At 51.8% G+C, this 15,623-nt stretch overlaps 7 protein-coding genes across 7 annotated transcripts; 3 read left to right on the forward strand and 4 right to left on the reverse strand.

Annotated features, from left to right (window-relative positions):
* Nucleotides 1–2,566: 2,566 nt before the first annotated feature.
* Nucleotides 2,567–3,241, forward strand: BCR37DRAFT_337166 (velvet factor; the record flags this gene model as incomplete). Its single annotated transcript, XM_040867250.1, has 1 exon — nucleotides 2,567–3,241. A coding segment is annotated over one exon (675 nt), but the record flags the coding sequence as incomplete, so codon positions are not given.
* Nucleotides 3,242–3,432: 191 nt separating this feature from the next.
* BCR37DRAFT_402859 (uncharacterized protein) lies at nucleotides 3,433–3,901 on the reverse strand (the record flags this gene model as incomplete). Its single annotated transcript, XM_040871944.1, has 4 exons — nucleotides 3,433–3,533; nucleotides 3,575–3,698; nucleotides 3,738–3,835; nucleotides 3,883–3,901. 4 exons carry the CDS (start codon nucleotides 3,899–3,901, stop codon nucleotides 3,433–3,435), a joined length of 342 nt encoding a protein of 113 aa, XP_040724824.1.
* A 236-nt stretch (nucleotides 3,902–4,137) lies between these two features.
* Nucleotides 4,138–5,865, reverse strand: BCR37DRAFT_387724 (uncharacterized protein; the record flags this gene model as incomplete). Its single annotated transcript, XM_040870555.1, has 1 exon — nucleotides 4,138–5,865. The coding sequence occupies one exon, from the start codon at nucleotides 5,863–5,865 to the stop codon at nucleotides 4,138–4,140; it is 1,728 nt and encodes a 575-aa protein (XP_040724825.1).
* Nucleotides 5,866–6,218: 353 nt separating this feature from the next.
* BCR37DRAFT_393312 (Tht1-like nuclear fusion protein-domain-containing protein) lies at nucleotides 6,219–8,009 on the forward strand (the record flags this gene model as incomplete). Its single annotated transcript, XM_040871287.1, has 4 exons — nucleotides 6,219–6,635; nucleotides 6,677–7,036; nucleotides 7,077–7,352; nucleotides 7,392–8,009. 4 exons carry the CDS (start codon nucleotides 6,219–6,221, stop codon nucleotides 8,007–8,009), a joined length of 1,671 nt encoding a protein of 556 aa, XP_040724826.1.
* A 23-nt stretch (nucleotides 8,010–8,032) lies between these two features.
* On the reverse strand, nucleotides 8,033–8,506 carry BCR37DRAFT_393313 (uncharacterized protein; the record flags this gene model as incomplete). Its single annotated transcript, XM_040871288.1, has 1 exon — nucleotides 8,033–8,506. The coding sequence occupies one exon, from the start codon at nucleotides 8,504–8,506 to the stop codon at nucleotides 8,033–8,035; it is 474 nt and encodes a 157-aa protein (XP_040724827.1).
* A 2,880-nt stretch (nucleotides 8,507–11,386) lies between these two features.
* Nucleotides 11,387–13,948, forward strand: BCR37DRAFT_393314 (uncharacterized protein; the record flags this gene model as incomplete). The annotated part of the gene is made up of 1 exon (XM_040871289.1): nucleotides 11,387–13,948. One exon carries the CDS (start codon nucleotides 11,387–11,389, stop codon nucleotides 13,946–13,948), a length of 2,562 nt encoding a protein of 853 aa, XP_040724828.1.
* Nucleotides 13,949–14,179: 231 nt separating this feature from the next.
* Nucleotides 14,180–15,535, reverse strand: BCR37DRAFT_387728 (major facilitator superfamily domain-containing protein; the record flags this gene model as incomplete). Its single annotated transcript, XM_040870556.1, has 1 exon — nucleotides 14,180–15,535. One exon carries the CDS (start codon nucleotides 15,533–15,535, stop codon nucleotides 14,180–14,182), a length of 1,356 nt encoding a protein of 451 aa, XP_040724829.1.
* Between the last annotated feature and the right edge of the window lie 88 nt (nucleotides 15,536–15,623).

Genomic DNA, 15,623 nt, shown 5'->3' on the forward strand with positions numbered 1-15,623 from the left:
GCTGCTGCGTCTATAAGTGCTTTCTACAGGGTCAACACTTCTTGAGCTTTGTATCTACGTGAGGTCGTTTCTTGCTCATCTTTTTTCAACCGGCACGTGACTCGCCTCGCTGGCTGCCCCTGGAGACTGACCGAGCACATTCACTTGGCAGCTTCACCTGTTGCTGGCAGACTACACACCTCAGTGATCAGTCGAAGGCCCGATACTGATGCTGGCTCGATGGCTCGAAATTTGCCTCACCCGACTCATGCCAAGATGAGCATCGATGCCAAGAGCACTGCACTGCCAGCCCTCGGCCAAGACCGAGTCGCGAGTCCTTGGACATTGTCACAATTGCTACTGTCAAATGAGGAAGGAGATTGCCACGTTACCATGGCCATTATGTTGCCAAGGCTGCCAGAATTGCAGAAAGCTGCAGCGAACATGTCAACCACTCGCTTTGTCCACCGGCTATAAGCGATAGAGCTGAAATCGTTATCAAACATATTGTGATTGTCGTGGTCCAAATTTCACATTTGCTGAATGGTGAAGACCGTCAAAGTTCCATAAATAGTGGAATGTAGGACGTTGGAAACGTGTAGTATCGGTCAAGTCCGAGTGAAAGACAATACGCCCCTGCAGTCAACGCAATGTGAGCCTGAACCTGACAACACACAAGCATGCTGGCAGAACATTCGAGGCAAATAGCCTATGCATGACGGACCACTGCCAAGCCGAGTGGACTTCCAGCCTGTTCGACACTGAGAACTGGCGACTGATAAGAACCCGATCGTGGGGCACGAGTCCCGCATGATTACAAAGTCTGCAATGCATGAGGAAATGGTTGCCTAGTGTGGGCATCGCCCGCCGCTTCACCACATTTGATTGCATCCCGCGCCCAGCCCGCGTGCTGCCGTTTTACCAACAGGGGTTTTGGACTCTAGGAGTAGTGCCAGTGTAGTGCTGCAACCAAGCATGCGTCCTAGTAAGCGCTTCAAAGACTTAAGTTCGATGATCGACAGCGACACCATAGGTTTCAGATGAGTTGCTAGGAAACAGCTTCGTGGGAGCACTGGAGATTTGATGCTTGCGCGGGCTGACGCTCGTCGCGGCACGTCCGACGTTTGTCAAACGAACTCATGGCATACTCACCAGGAGTATTTCCCGGCAGCATCTTCAGGAGACGTCCATGCGTCCAGTGCTTGATAACGCCGGGCCGATTGAGCCCTGGGTGCCGATCAGAACCCTAGAATAGAAGCCAACCGAGTCATCAGGGGCGCCTGAACGCCTCTCAACAAGCAAGCTCGAGTGTTCGCAAAGGCATAGCTTGGCAGTGACTAGCTGCAAAGCGGTCATCTGCGACCAAGTTAGTCACCTCTAAGCCATGTCACTTTGTCGTTGGTCGGCCAGATCGCAGCCCACGATATTCTGTAACTTCATGTCAGACGAGACCCTGACAAAGGGTCGTGTCGTGTCTCTTCTCTTCTTTTGTTTGCTCGAAACATGGCGAGACGAGGCAGCATGGCGACGCATTGGTGAGGCTAGCTTGTCAATCAACTCGTGCGAAGCGATCGGAAGCTCTCGAACTGGTTTATAAGGCCGCCCATTGGTGCATTCGCCCCTTATTCACGGCCAGTGTTCTTTTGGGGACGAAGAATCAAAAGAAGTCTCCATCACTGGACACATAGAAGTGATAGTCTCTCGCCATACACCAAGCAACCAGCAGCAAGCCATATTCACAGACAGCTGGTCCTCTGTGAAGTCTCTGGTTTGTGGTTTCGGGATCGCGACGTTGCGAGTTGCGACATCCGCAATCAACCCACGCACCCGATCGATCACCAGGTGCGACATCTCCAGCAGCTGCAAATCGTCCTGTCTCATCAACACGCGAGTAGGAACCAAGCTCCATAGCGAACAGCATTCAGTGCCAGTTTGCCGTCAAAAAGCTCTGTGGCATTGACTGTCACTGGCAATGCACGCGCACAATGGTAGTCCTCTTGACAGCTCCAGTCGCAGTCGCATCAGCATTGCAGAGCTGAGTGGTGCGAGTATGCCGTCGTCTTCATTATTACCAGACAAAGCGCTTGGCTCTCTTCCTGCCAGACCTGCGCCAAATACAGATGAGATACATGACAATTCGGATCAACACAGGTATGGCGCGAGCGCGCTTGAGACGGATACGATGCAAGGCAGACGCTCTCCCGTGTCCACAATCACTTCTTCTTCCAGCCCTCGAAAGCGTTCCAACAGTGGGCCGCTTATCTCGGACCCAGGAGATGGCCAACTGGCTGTGCCATTGCCAGTGTTGACGCAGGGGGTTCTTGGCGAACGCGCTAGATTCACGGCAAATGGAAGTCCTATCATGACGACTGCCACCTCACATGCACTGGGATCACCGACATTGAGCCACGATTCACAGAGCCCTCACCCATTCAAGATGCGGCGCCTTGCAAACACTGAAGTAGGAGCTATAGTCGCGCCAGCTAGCCAGCCGACATCACCGACCTCGAGCTACAAATGCTTGGGCCAAGAGTCATATGCAAGCCCTAGCAGCAACTTGGCGAGGTCTATTGGCGTAGGCGCTCCTCAAACAACATCAGGCAAGCAGTACAGCTTCACTGTCCGACAGCAGCCTGTTCATGCGCGCATGTGCGGCTTTGGAGAAAAGGATCGCAGACCTATCGACCCACCACCCATTCTCGAGTGCGTTTGTCTCAACTACCCATCAGAGCAGGCAGATCAAGGAAGCCAACCCCGCCCGACGCGCGTCAAGGATCCGTATCTCTCTGTTCACGTCATGCTGCTCGATGAAACGGGTCGCGAAGAGTGTGGCCTCATTCTGAGCTCGAGTAGTCGCAAACAGTCGGAACGGCATGGGCAGCCAAGTTCACCTGAGGCTGGGCGGACCTCTCCACCAGCACACAGAACAGCTAGCACCCAAAAGGTGACGCGTGTCTTGATGGGATCGCTGGTGACCAACTCAATACAACTCGAGGATGATCAAGGCGTGGAGGGCTCTTTCTTCATCTTCCCGGACCTCAGTGTGCGAACAGAAGGCCGCTATACACTCAAGTTCACGCTCTTCAGCCTCGAGGGTCTCAGTCTTGCAGCAGCTTCAGGAACACGCGCCAATTGCATTGCTGAAGCAGTCAGTGAGCCATTCACAGTATACACGGCGAAGAAGTTTCCTGGCATGCTACGCTCCACTGAGCTCACCAAAGCTTTTGCACGCCAGGGCTACAAGGTTCAGGTACGCAACGACATCCGAGCCAGGCGTTCAACTCACTTGGCATCTGCAGGAGAGGATCAACAAGACGAAGAGATGGAGCAAGCCAATAACTCGCCTGCCTCTGTGGTGCCAGTCGAACAATTATTGGATTCAAAAAAACCTGCATCCGGTCTGCGACCATAGCCTTTCCTCAAAACTGCCATTCTATCGGCATTGATACCGCTTCAATTTTCTCGCCACTGATGCGCGCACGTTACGCACTTGTAGAATGTGGTCATAGGCTCGTCAGCCGAGCGAATTTGTAATTGGAAGAAATAGGCCCCTTCTTGTTAGTCGTCGTTGCCCACTGTAGAGAATGAAACTTACGACCGCCACCCTCACAGTCTGCATTGGGGCATTGCGCTGCCGTTTGGTCAACATTGTCCCAAGAACCCTGACCTCCAAGGACATCATCTACATCTTTCTGTTTCATAAGACGTTTGTCGAAGAGCTGGTGTCAGTCTTCTCATTGGAAGTTCAGCGCGCTTACATGTTTGCTCCCAATAGGAAATTGATAAGGACATGTGCGACATTCGAGTCTGTTGAGCGCATCAGACCCTGCTCCGAGGAGTAGGATGTTGTTGCATTCTATTCCAAGTCAGCTCTGGGGCCAATTGAATTGCAAGTGAGCGTACGCGGGCACCACTGAGGCATTGCACAATATTCGAGAGCTACGGAATTGTGCGCAGCTTTTAGTAAAGCGTGATCAGTAGAGCTGACAAAAGGCGCGAACTGAGCTAGACGACAACTTGAAAGAGGCTAAGACCAGCTGCAGCTTATGTGGTCGATGCTTGATGTAGCATTGAGTGTCGATGTCGCTTCGTCACAGAGAGGCGAGAACGCGACAGGAGAGCAGTCACAAGACTTTCACTAGGGCATCTACGTGATCATTATCTCCGCAACCTGTTCCCATACTTGTCCCTGCCATCGAAGTCTCTTGGGATGGTTGTTCGACCCAAAGCAGCCTCTGTCGGCCACTTTGCCTTGGCCTCTTCAAGCTGGTCCATAACAGCCTGTGCTCTGTTGCGCATAAAGGCCGCCTCCTTGTCCTGATCGCGGATCCGACGGTGCAACTTCTTGGTGATTTTGAAGAGTTCGTCACGGCGTTGCTCCAACTTACCGCACAAGTCCTGCTTACGATGCTCGAGCATCATTCGAGCATTGTCGACCCAGTCCCACCCGTCAATGATGCGCAAAACACCATCGACTTGCTCATACTCCCTAGAACGACCTCCACGTGGATCAGTCTTGCCAAGCATCTCAATCATTGTCATGACGTTGACCCCGGAGATGACAGCTTCCCGTCCAAACCTGTCTGCCATATCGCGATAAAATTTGAGCGTTACTCTTGCCTGTTCCTTGCTGGTATAGTAGCTACAAGCTCTCGCAGCAAGCCACATAGTCCGATCAGTAAATTGGACCTTATTCTCTGCCATTTGGTCGACGATAGACATGACAAAATTGCGATCACTGTAGCCGTAGAGATGGGTGAAAATCACATCATAACATGCTCGAGTCAGACTTTGCCGCGGCACTGCTTGAGTGATGGATTGCCAGCAATGTCTGACATTGTCAATGTCGTTCAGTTGACAGATCGCTTTCCAGTATGGTGTCAGGAGGTTCAGCTCAAGGGGCATTTTGAGGTCTGGCTTTGGAAATTTGCCTGCTGTCTTCTGGCCAGGAAGGGGCGATGGTATTTCGCAATAGTGAGAAATCAGCTCAACGACAGTCACCGAGTCTGCCTTGTCGCCACGCGCGAGGATATAGCAGTATCGAGAGAGCAGCTGGTCATCAATCTCGAGCTTTTTGCGACGCGCTAGACTGAGCACATCTTGCCAGATTGTCTTGACTTCAGCGAGCAGGCGCGATGCTTGCTTCGTTGCAGCTTGATTGGTGTCTCTGCCTTTTTCTTTCTCTTCACGGTCGTCTGCTCGGAAACGGCGTACAGACACAGTGCTCCGCTTGTCGAGGTCTTCTAGCAAGCGCAGGTAAATTAGAAAGAGGGTCGTGTAGGTCCGAGAATCGAAATTGGAGACACCACTGTCCTGCATCATGTTCATGTAATCAGCTGCAGCGGTCAAGTCTTTGCTCATTGTGGCAGACTTGAGGGCAGCATTCAGGTGAATGACATTCGGTTTCACCCGAGGATCGTTGACCAAGCTTTCGAGCATTGGCCGGACTTTGTCGCGCCCGCCACTTTCGAAGTTATCTGCAAAACCCAAGAGCATAGTGGTGTAAGTAAGTTCATTGGGAAACGCTCTATTGCGCTTCATATCATTAAAGACGTGCATGGCTTGATTGACTGCTCCCTTGCGAAAGTGATGACTCAACAAATAATTCCACGACACTGTCGCCTCAAGCCTGGTATTCTTGGATAGCAGTCTTGTAGCATCTTCTTCTTGTCCACGATTAAGAAGTCTGAGCACTTGTTCTGACAGTAGAAATGTGTCGTCGAAACGAGCAGTAGATGGAGGTTTCTCTGTGCGCAGATGCGGCTGTGGACCTCTATGCCGTCTGAGAACTTCAGTTGAGATGGAACGCAATGTCGGTAGATTGACAGGCAAGTGCCGTGTGCAACGCACAAGGGTTCGTGCAGTAGATGCATAGCAGAGATGCATACTGACGACAGGCTCAGGCGTAAAACGCTTACTTGTCGCTGAACAATGCTTATAAGCTTGTGAGAATAGTCACGAAGGAGCCTTCTGTTGACGCACTACTTCAAGGCAACACTTAGGAGAGCTTCAAGCAAATTTAGTCCAAGCACGTTAGATCTAGTCTCTACAAGCACAGCTTCACTGTCCACCGCAAAAATCAGCTTCGGCTAATTTTGCAAAGGAACATCTGAATTCGGCAGACGTCAAAGAGCGGTGACTCCTTTGTCTCCATTGACTTGTGAGTCTGAGGCCAGGTGCACCTGCCTTATATACTGTGATGAACTCAACCTTCTCAATGCTGCTTCCTGCTGGGCATCATGCTGCAACTAAAGAAGTGCTCAATGATCATCCTGCTGGACCTCATGATCAGCTGCATTGCTGTCGCTCCACGATCAGATATTGAGCACATCTCTCCTCAGGCGACTGATGCTAAAGCTGATACAGCTGTGCTGTTTGCTCCAATACACGATATGCTACAATCTCTGGTCATGCGCCCGAGCTGCTTCCGCAATGCCACGCTACGATTGATTGACGACTGCAAGTCGATTGCCATGGAGCTGGATGAGGCCAAGAAGGCTGAATACGCTGTGGCACTCACGATCTGCGAGCTAAACACCGCAGGTGTAGAAGGTCCGCCAGCATGTAGCCCACCAGAGTATCAAGCTGCCTTATGTTTGCGGTCACTAGAGTCCCGCATGCAATGGTGGACTTCGTATTCTGGCTATTACCGTGATGTATGTGGATCTCCAGCATGGGTGATTGGACTGACTTGTAGGTGACAAAGATGTGCTATGTGGCACGCCAAGATGACGAACAATTCAATGTTCTCGCACTGCATCGGAATCTGACAAGCATTGTCGAATCACTTATGGCGCAGCTTCGAAGCGAGCAAGCTCAAGCGCAACAAGAGAAGTCTGCTGCAGCAGCAGATCAACAGTACTTCCAGTCAGAGCTGAGGCAACAATGGGTGGACCTTGGCACTGATGCTGAGATCGCCAAGGCATCAGTCTTGGCTCACTATAATAGCATGCAACAAGCCGCGGTGGCCATTTTGGCGTCTCTGGATCCTGCAGTCACTCAAATCCTCGAAAATTTGAATGATCGCGCAAACGGGGCCGTAAGTTCGCTTGAAACCGTAAGTTCAATTTGCAAATTAGTCCTGGCTGATATCCTAGTTCGAGCTGCAGACCATGGAGAGAATAGCCCAAGCATTCGACGACCTAACGAGGATTTCATCTGCATCTGCTCTGACCCAGGTTTCTCAGATTCAAAGAGCGCTTGATGAGGCCCTTGGTTCCGCGCAGAGTGTCATGGAAGTGTCGAACGATCTTAAATCAATCGCAGACATGGTGAATGCACAGAAAAGCGCACAAGAATTGAACGGCTTGCAATTGAAGTCCCAGGCTCAAGACTTGCATGCCTTTGCACAGTTGATGCCTCAACTGTCACAGGTTTGTTGACATCGAACGACATATGGACGCTAACGCCAGATCTCCCATCTCGGTCAAGCACTCGCTGATGCTGAGGCTGGCATGACTCATTTCCATCAGACACTTGCTGCAAACCGCGAAGCTGCGAGAGAGCAACACGATGAAGCGATGGCGTTTGTCCGCACAGTCGTGCAAGAGGTCTCTGGTAGCCTGACACATGTCGTCCATGAGGTGGAGCAACTGGAAGAGCGGCTAAGTAAGTGGTCGATGAGTTCGACATTGTTTCCTACGGTCATTGTGCTGGCTATTGCAAGCCTGAGTCGATGGGCCAGACTGGCTATTGTCTTTGGCTTGCTCATCTATTTGGCGCAGTTCTACTCTGCTTGGCGAGGCGTTGTGAATGTCGCGTGGCCTGTTCTTGCGCAAGCTGATGGAGTATTTGCACGAAACGTCACTATCGACCAGGTGTACAAGACTGCTGCGGCGGGCTGTTTCCTGGTTGTTGTGCTTTTCATTCGGCGTTGGAGATTGAGCAGAAGTTCTGTGTCAAGACGTGGAGGCCATGCATCAAAACACGTTCTTCCCATCAATAGCCCTTCAGTACGGCAATGGCAATTTGTTCACGCGGATCAAAGGACATTCAAGTGGCACGAACAGAGCATTGAAGAAGAGTCATAAAGTACGTTCATTGTGTAGCAATTCTATTTGCGGGTCTTTTCCGCCACTGGATGTTGCGTCGGAGGATCTCTGCTCAGCTTTTCAAACTTGCTCGTCGATGCATCTTGGGAGGAGGCCTTGTTCTGGCCGCCTGTGTTCTTAGCTGAAGCTGCGTCTGTCTTGTTGTAGCCAGAAGCTTGAGTGTTGGTGTTGCGAGCTTTGTGATCGTCCTGCTCTGAACGCGAAGCTGCTGAATTTGCTCCAGATGAATCTAGAGATCCGCCAGTCTTGCGGCTTGATTCGGCAGGATCTGTATTGGCAGAGAAGGCCTCATCTCCGTGTGCAATCTCGTCATGTGTCCCTGAACTGCTGTACTCGTTCTGATACGGCGCCGTGTCTTCAGCTGGCCGTTTGCCAGTCTGCTTGCGCTGCTCCTCCCCAAAACCTCCATTCGCTTTTGTGGGCCGGTTGATGGTCTGCACCGAGAAAGCACGAGCATTGAAGAGTGTTCTCAGCATTATCGTAGCCTGCTCTCGTGTGTGTAGGTAGCAAAGAGTGACCTCATTGCGATTTGATAGTCGTCCCCAGATTGACGTCAGCGCGAATTTGCGACGTCACAGTAGAATGCACAGAGGCTTTGGAGTGCTTCAGCTGAAAGCCTCACGAAGCTGGCACAAACAGCTGATCAAACAATTTCGACGCTATCAATCGCGGCGATAGCTGCGATAGCTTGGCTGATGTCAATCGGCCTGCGTTTGTGTTTCAGCGACCATACTGATGGCGTAGACCTCCTGTCAAGTAGCCATGATCCAGAGCAGGAGCGCAGGGAGAGCAGTGCACCAATCACCCGTGGTCTCGGTGGTCTTCACAGTAGCGGTCGAGATGCACTGCCTCTTGCCACCTGGACAATTGGATCTACAAGTGATCAAGTCTCAGATGCTCTGCCCAGCGACAATGGAGTCATGACTGTCAAGCACATCTGCAGAGAATATGAATCATAGACGACTCCGTATAAGACCTTGATCTTCACGCGCATACAGTCACAAACCACGCTTACAGTTGGTGTGTTCGCCATCCCGATCTGATGCGAAGTTTCCGTTTGCGGGCTACTTGTCTCCAAAAAGTCTCAACTTTGGGCATGTCAAAGCTGTCTGGGGATCCATAGGATGAATCGGATGATACTTTTGATGCTGCTTGAACTGCAATGGTGTCCATTGAGTATACTCTGACATGATCAGGATCGCTGAATAGAGCCAACTATGGCTAGCGGCTCTCCCAGAGATCAGGGGCAATCATGGCCATCAGATGGGCTGTCCCTTCCATTCGACATGCCAAGCCTTGTATACGGGCGAGCTAGTGATAAACTACAGCTGATGCATCAGACTATCGGAGGCTATCATTGTGTGACAATTTATGCAAATTCGCAAGAAGAATCCATGCTGTGGCAACAATGACCATGTGTGCTGCTATCTGCTGATCATTGATACTTCCAATCAGCTGATTCGGCTCCTTCTCTGCAATGGTCGCTCAGAGAGATGACTCAAAACAAAGAGCCACTGCATAGTACGTACTGCATAAAGAAGGCTCCACTTATGTCAACACAGAACTGTTGCATGCTTCAATGGCAGACTGGATCAGCGCGCTGTGATGGACATCCGATTATGGAATAGACACACAACTTACACAATAAGCAGCGTGGCACTTGTCGCCTTGTTGATGGCATCAATCGGGAACTTGCTGGCAAATGAAGATCTAGTGATGAGCACGAGTCTAGGACACCGAGTGACTAGGTCTTTTTGACACCCTTGCATCGGTCAAATCTCTCCTGACTTTGCGAGCTGCTGTTTACGCTGCCAACGTATGCGGACTTGCCACTGCCAAGTCGAAACAAACAATAATAGAAGTTCACATTCAATCATATGTACAGCTAGTGGACTGGAGCACTGCTGCACCAGGTAAGCTTTAGACCTGAGCTTAGATACACGAGCGGAACTGAGTATCTTTGGTCCAGTTCCTAGCCAAGCCAGCAGAAGCTCGAGGTGTACCGTGCTGGTCCGTGGACAGTGATCGGTATACCTCACGAGTCACAACACTGCCATCAGGTGCCATCAGGCCCATACCGCCCATCACTCATCACTGCCATGAAGGATCGATCCCAGTCTTCGAGAGTCGGCAACGGCCAAGATCTTCGCGTCTTCCGTCCAGACTCGTCACGAAATTGTCTTTCATCAGGATTCAAGGATTAAATTTGGAATTCCCCTTCACTGAAAGCGGCGGGGGTGAGATTTGGGCAAGGGCGCTCATTCGCTGCAGCGCGAGGGCGACTCCTGTTTTCGAGCATTTGTGGCTGAAGACCGTCAAAGTTGTCAGGAGAAATTTTCGAGTAAGTGCCAGGGAAAGACCGCAATTTCCGGAATAGCAACGACACCACTTAGCTACGTCCGATATGAGTCTCATACGCTGTGCGGCCTATGCCCAGTGGACTTTGGACAAATATGCTATGATTGCTATGCGTCAAAGTGCTCGCTGCCGTCGCTATCTGTAGTACTAGATGCCAGTCTTTGTTTGATTACCGGACTACAAACCACCGTCGCCAGGTGGCCGGCATGCTCGCACGTTGTGGTTAGAACTTAGCAGTGTCGACGATGCGCTTTGTCCTCGTCGATTGACCACAATCTCGGAGCTGACTAAGGCGACTGAGACCAAGCGTCAGTCAACTGAGTAATTGAGTCATGGCGTGAGTATCCGGTATCCTGTTTACCTTGACGACTAGCATACTAGGAAGTCTCAGACAAGATCTGGAGCAGACCGTACTTGCGGTTACCTGTCATCGTCACCTCGACATCGTTCTCCAACCGTGTCTTGGATTATGGCAGATGCATCGTCATGACAACCGCAATTGCAATGGCCAAATGGCCTAGTCCTCAAATTCGTTGTTCCATTGATCTTGGATGGCAAACAGATAAGAAGTGCGCGTCTATGGCGATGTACGACTATACGCAAGTACGCATACGACTACGAGCCTTCTGTCACCATTCACTCAGCATTGACTCAGTGTCGACTGAGCGAGTCTGGCCCAGCGTGTGCCTGTGTCTCTGCCTGTGTGATAGTCCGTGAATATGTTGAATCCGGCCGGCTCTACACCAAAATCCCGACTCCCAAACAGATGCGCGCCGGCCTCCTCGACCCGGAAATAAATATTGGCTGCATACGGCGGAATGTGCACACTGCACAGCTCTCCATCTATGAGGCAACAATCGAGAAACAGTCGCAGCAAGGGCATCATCGGATTTATTGCGGGCTCGTAAGAAGAAGCCGTATAAGATGCTGGCCACCCACCAAAACACGATTCTTTCGAGAAGCCTACCGACAACACACTCTTTTTTACTTCGACGACCATGTTCTTCAAGTCGGTGCTCGCTAGCAGCATGCTGGCCTTGTCCGCTCTTGCACAGAACTCGACAATCACCGGTGCAGCCAACACCACAGCAACAGGTGGCATCGCCCCCATTGGGCAGCCACCAGTGACAAGCACCTTGACCACCACTGTCATCAATGGTGTCACAGTCACTGCCCCTGCATCGCCCGTTCAGACAGTCTTCTTGAACGGCATCACTGTCAATATTCAAATCATCGCTGGTGTCACTTTTGTCAACGGCGTTGCTCAGGTTGCTGTCAACCCCAATGCAGGCGCCAACCCACTCGCCGTGACAACCATCTACAGGACCGTCACTGGCACAACCACAGTTTTCAACAACGTCTGTGCTTGCCCCGCTGGAACACCCGTTTTTGGTGGTGCCGGCTCTGGTGCTGCTCCTGGTAGCGGCTCACCTGGTGCTGGTGTTGTTGCGCCTGGTTCCGGCGCTGGTGTTGCGCCTGGTTCTGGTGCCGCTCCTGGTTCTGGTGCCGCTCCTGGCTCTGGCTCTGGCATTGCACCTGGCTCTGTGTCACCTGTTCCTGGTGCAGGCCTTATCCCGGCTGGTGCAAACAACATTGTTGTTGTTGCCCCTGGCGTGTACTCTTTCACAGTCACTGTTGTGGTGGTCATCCCAGCGTCAGTCTTCACGACTGTTGTTGCAGGTGTTACCCGCACAGTCACTGTAGAGGTGCCTCGCACTGTGACTAGCACGGTCACCTCCACCACAACAGCTCCTGCTGCTACTGGCGGTAACGGCATTGCTCCTGTGCCTGGATCACCCAGCCAGTCCGGTGTCTTCAGCAACGGTACCGTTTCAACCCTCCCTATCTCTGTTGGCGTATCATCTACCCTGCCGGTCCCTGTTTCCTCAACTCTGCCTAGCGGTGTCTTGCCCTCTGTTGGCCCTACGATCACGCCCATTTCTGGAGCCACAGTCGCCTCTGTGTCGACTCTGCCCTCCTCAGCTGGTGTCCCCGCTGTGACGCTTGTTCAACTCACTGCTGCTGGCACACCTATCGTCTGCGTCGGCAACCAGCTGCAGAAGAATGCCAACGCAGTCAGTGCCAGTGTCATCACCATTGACAGCGCAGGCATCCTGACCTGCGGTGGTCAACAGGCTTACTTGGTCCAACAGCCGAACACCTCTCCAGCCGTTTACAATGTGATCCTTTCCATTGGTGTACCACAGGGTGGTCAAGTTGGTTACTTCAGTATTGTGAATTCGAATGGAAATCCTACTCTCGTCGCTCAGACGTCCCCCTTCATGCGTAAGCGGCAGGCGAACTTCCTGAACTTGGGTGTCGACGCCAACGGATATGTCATCGCAGGTATTCAAGTCCAACCTGCCCTTGACGCTCCTACTTTGCTGACTGCGGCGCCAACAACTGCAGTAGTCTCTACTGTAGCACCTGTCGCCACATCCGATGCGGCTGCTCCTACTACTGCTGCTGTGGTGCCAACCACGGACGCCGTTGTTCCTACAACTGATGCTGTGGCACCTACCACAGATGCCGTCGTTCCTACTACTGCTGTTATTGTGCCAACAACTGACGCTGTTGTCCCTACAACTGCTGCTGTTGTACCCACGACTGATGCTGTGGCACCTACCACTGATGCCGTTGTTCCTACTACTGATGCTGTGGCACCTACAACTGACGCTGTTGTCCCTACAACTGCTGCTGTTGTACCCACGACTGACGCTGTGGTTCCTACAACTGATGCTGTCGTTTCTACAACTGCTGTTGTTGTACCCACGACGGACGCTGCCGTTCCTACAACTGATGCTGTCGTTTCTACAACTGCTGTTGTACCCACGACTGACGCTGCCGTTCCTACCACTGCTGCTGTGGTGCCTACTACTGAGGCCGTTGTACCCACCACTGATGCTGTCCTTTCCACAACTTCTGCCGTTGTGCCGACGACCGACGCTGCCGTCCCTACCACTACCGTCGTTGTGCCGACGACTGACGCTGTTGTTTCTACGACCGATGCAGCTGTCTCAACAACTGCCGCCGCGACAACGACTTCGGAACCTGCTACATCAACAACTGCTGAGTCGTTTGCTCAATGCGCCACCACATCTCCTCGTCCGTTCAATATCTTTGCCACGGACGCAAATGGCTTCGATATTGATGCTTACGTCGTGGCTAGCCCGGGCTTTTATCTGCAGACTCGAGTTCAAGATGGTACAACCACAGATGACCCATCGTTCCGCTTCAATCCCTGCGCAGGTCAGATCGCAGACGATAACAGCTTGGCACTCGGCTACAACACAAACGATGCTAACACCGCCGACGGTTCCCGCATTGCAGACAACAACTATTGGTTCCCAGAAGAGCAGCCCTTCGTTAAGTACGCAATCACCCAGTCGGGTGATAACTTCAATTTCGGTGCCGATGTCAAGCTTTACTACAGCGCGGATGGCATATACCGAGTCTTCGCCAACTCCGTCACTGTCGACGAGACCTTGTATACACCTCTCACCACGTTCTTATTCCGGGATCCCGTTAATAACCCGCGAACTTGCTCGTACTGCACATGAGTCACGAAGGCTAGATAGTTACTTTATACCTGAACATACTGCACTGAACTCTAAAGCTGCTTCCTTATCATTGATCACGAATTGCGGCGTGTACCACACAGCCGTGTCCCGAAATCCTACGGGATGTACGAGTACAACTGCCAGAGTCAACGCTCTTGTGTCGAAGTTGAAGACCTTCGTGAAGTCCATGTCAATTGCTTTGCTTTCCTTACGAAAAAGTGTTGGCCCGGTCTAAACAATGATGCCCCTCCGGCGCCAGATGCGCCACGTCAAGACCCATATTGACATTGCTAGCGCTACAGCAGATGCCATCAACAGGAAAGAAAGGCTGTAGCAGCCTTGTCCGGCACATAAATGACCCTGGTTACTGTCGGGATGTTGTGCTCTTGCTCGTCTATCGTAGAGTGCTGCATAAAGGTAAGACCCGAGAACCGAACCGATCAACGGAGAATACGCCAGACAGCCCCAATTGCGGCCAAAATCTCGGAGGCCCCATATGACAGACGCCAGGGTCGGTCCGATGCAGTACAAGGACCCGTAGCAGAACCCATTGATCCCAGCGACCAAGAAGAATATTGTAGTTGACGGTGGTGCCAAGGCCAAAGTGAGCATGGCAAGAGACATCAGTGCTGTCAAGCCGAGCAACAACGGTATGCGTGAGTAGCCCTTCTTTGCGAGCACATCGCCAAGGAGACCCACGATGAGACGACTGACCGTTGAGAAGATCGCAAAAACGGAGACTGCACGACTGGCGTAAGATCCAGAAGTGCCATTCGCATCAGGTGTTTTCAGTAAGATAGACTCGACGATCGATCCCATGTTGCCAACAAGGGTCTCTGTGGCGCCAGCGGCAAAAATGTAGGCCACTGCGTACATCAACACTGTTATATCCTCGAAGAATGGTGGTCTGGATTCCTCTTGACTACCCAGCAATGGCACTTGCTCCTGAGAACTATCCTCAAGTGGTCCTGAAATGGATTCATTCGTTGCACTTGTCGGACTTTTCATGAAGCAGCTCCCAAGGAGAGCAGCTAACCCGACAAACCAGCATAGATTTCGCCAGAAGCCAGGGATGTTGTACTGCTCTTGCGCCTGATTTGCGAGACTAAAGTATCGCTCAAACACGAGCGTGTATAGCAGCGTCGCAAAGCCATACGCGCAAATAGGTATTGCGATGGCCAAACCACGAGCACCGGCAAAATTGCGTGCACATGTGCTGACGGAGGTAATATATGCACAAGTCGAGGCTACCCCAATGAGGAAGAATGCACTGCACAAGACGAGATATCCTTGCCTGCGCTCATAGGCGTTGGCAGCGAGGAGTAATCCTGGTATGCCTAGAAGGGCAGAGAACAGGCAGACGCGGTTTGCTCCATACTTGTCAGATAGCAAACCGATAAGGGGATAGCAAAGAAATTGTCCGATGATATTGGCAACATTGACGCTGTTGACTTGCACTTGAGAGTAGCCTAGAATATTTTGCAAGGAGCCCGCATAAAGAGAGAATGTGAGCGGAAAGCCTGCGCTGAGGATTACCAGCACACTGGCAAAGAGCGAAAGTAGTGCAGAATAGCTTTTGACGTCCATCTATGCGCTCTATACTTGCCTCAAAGGATACAGCCGGGCAGGCAGCCAAGCACCACTGACAGTTGCCTGCCTGCTGCTGCCGAGGCGT

This window comes from Protomyces lactucae-debilis (genome assembly GCF_002105105.1).
Source record: "Protomyces lactucae-debilis strain 12-1054 chromosome Unknown BCR37scaffold_11, whole genome shotgun sequence".
Taxonomy (NCBI): Eukaryota; Fungi; Ascomycota; class Taphrinomycetes; order Taphrinales; family Protomycetaceae; genus Protomyces; species Protomyces lactucae-debilis.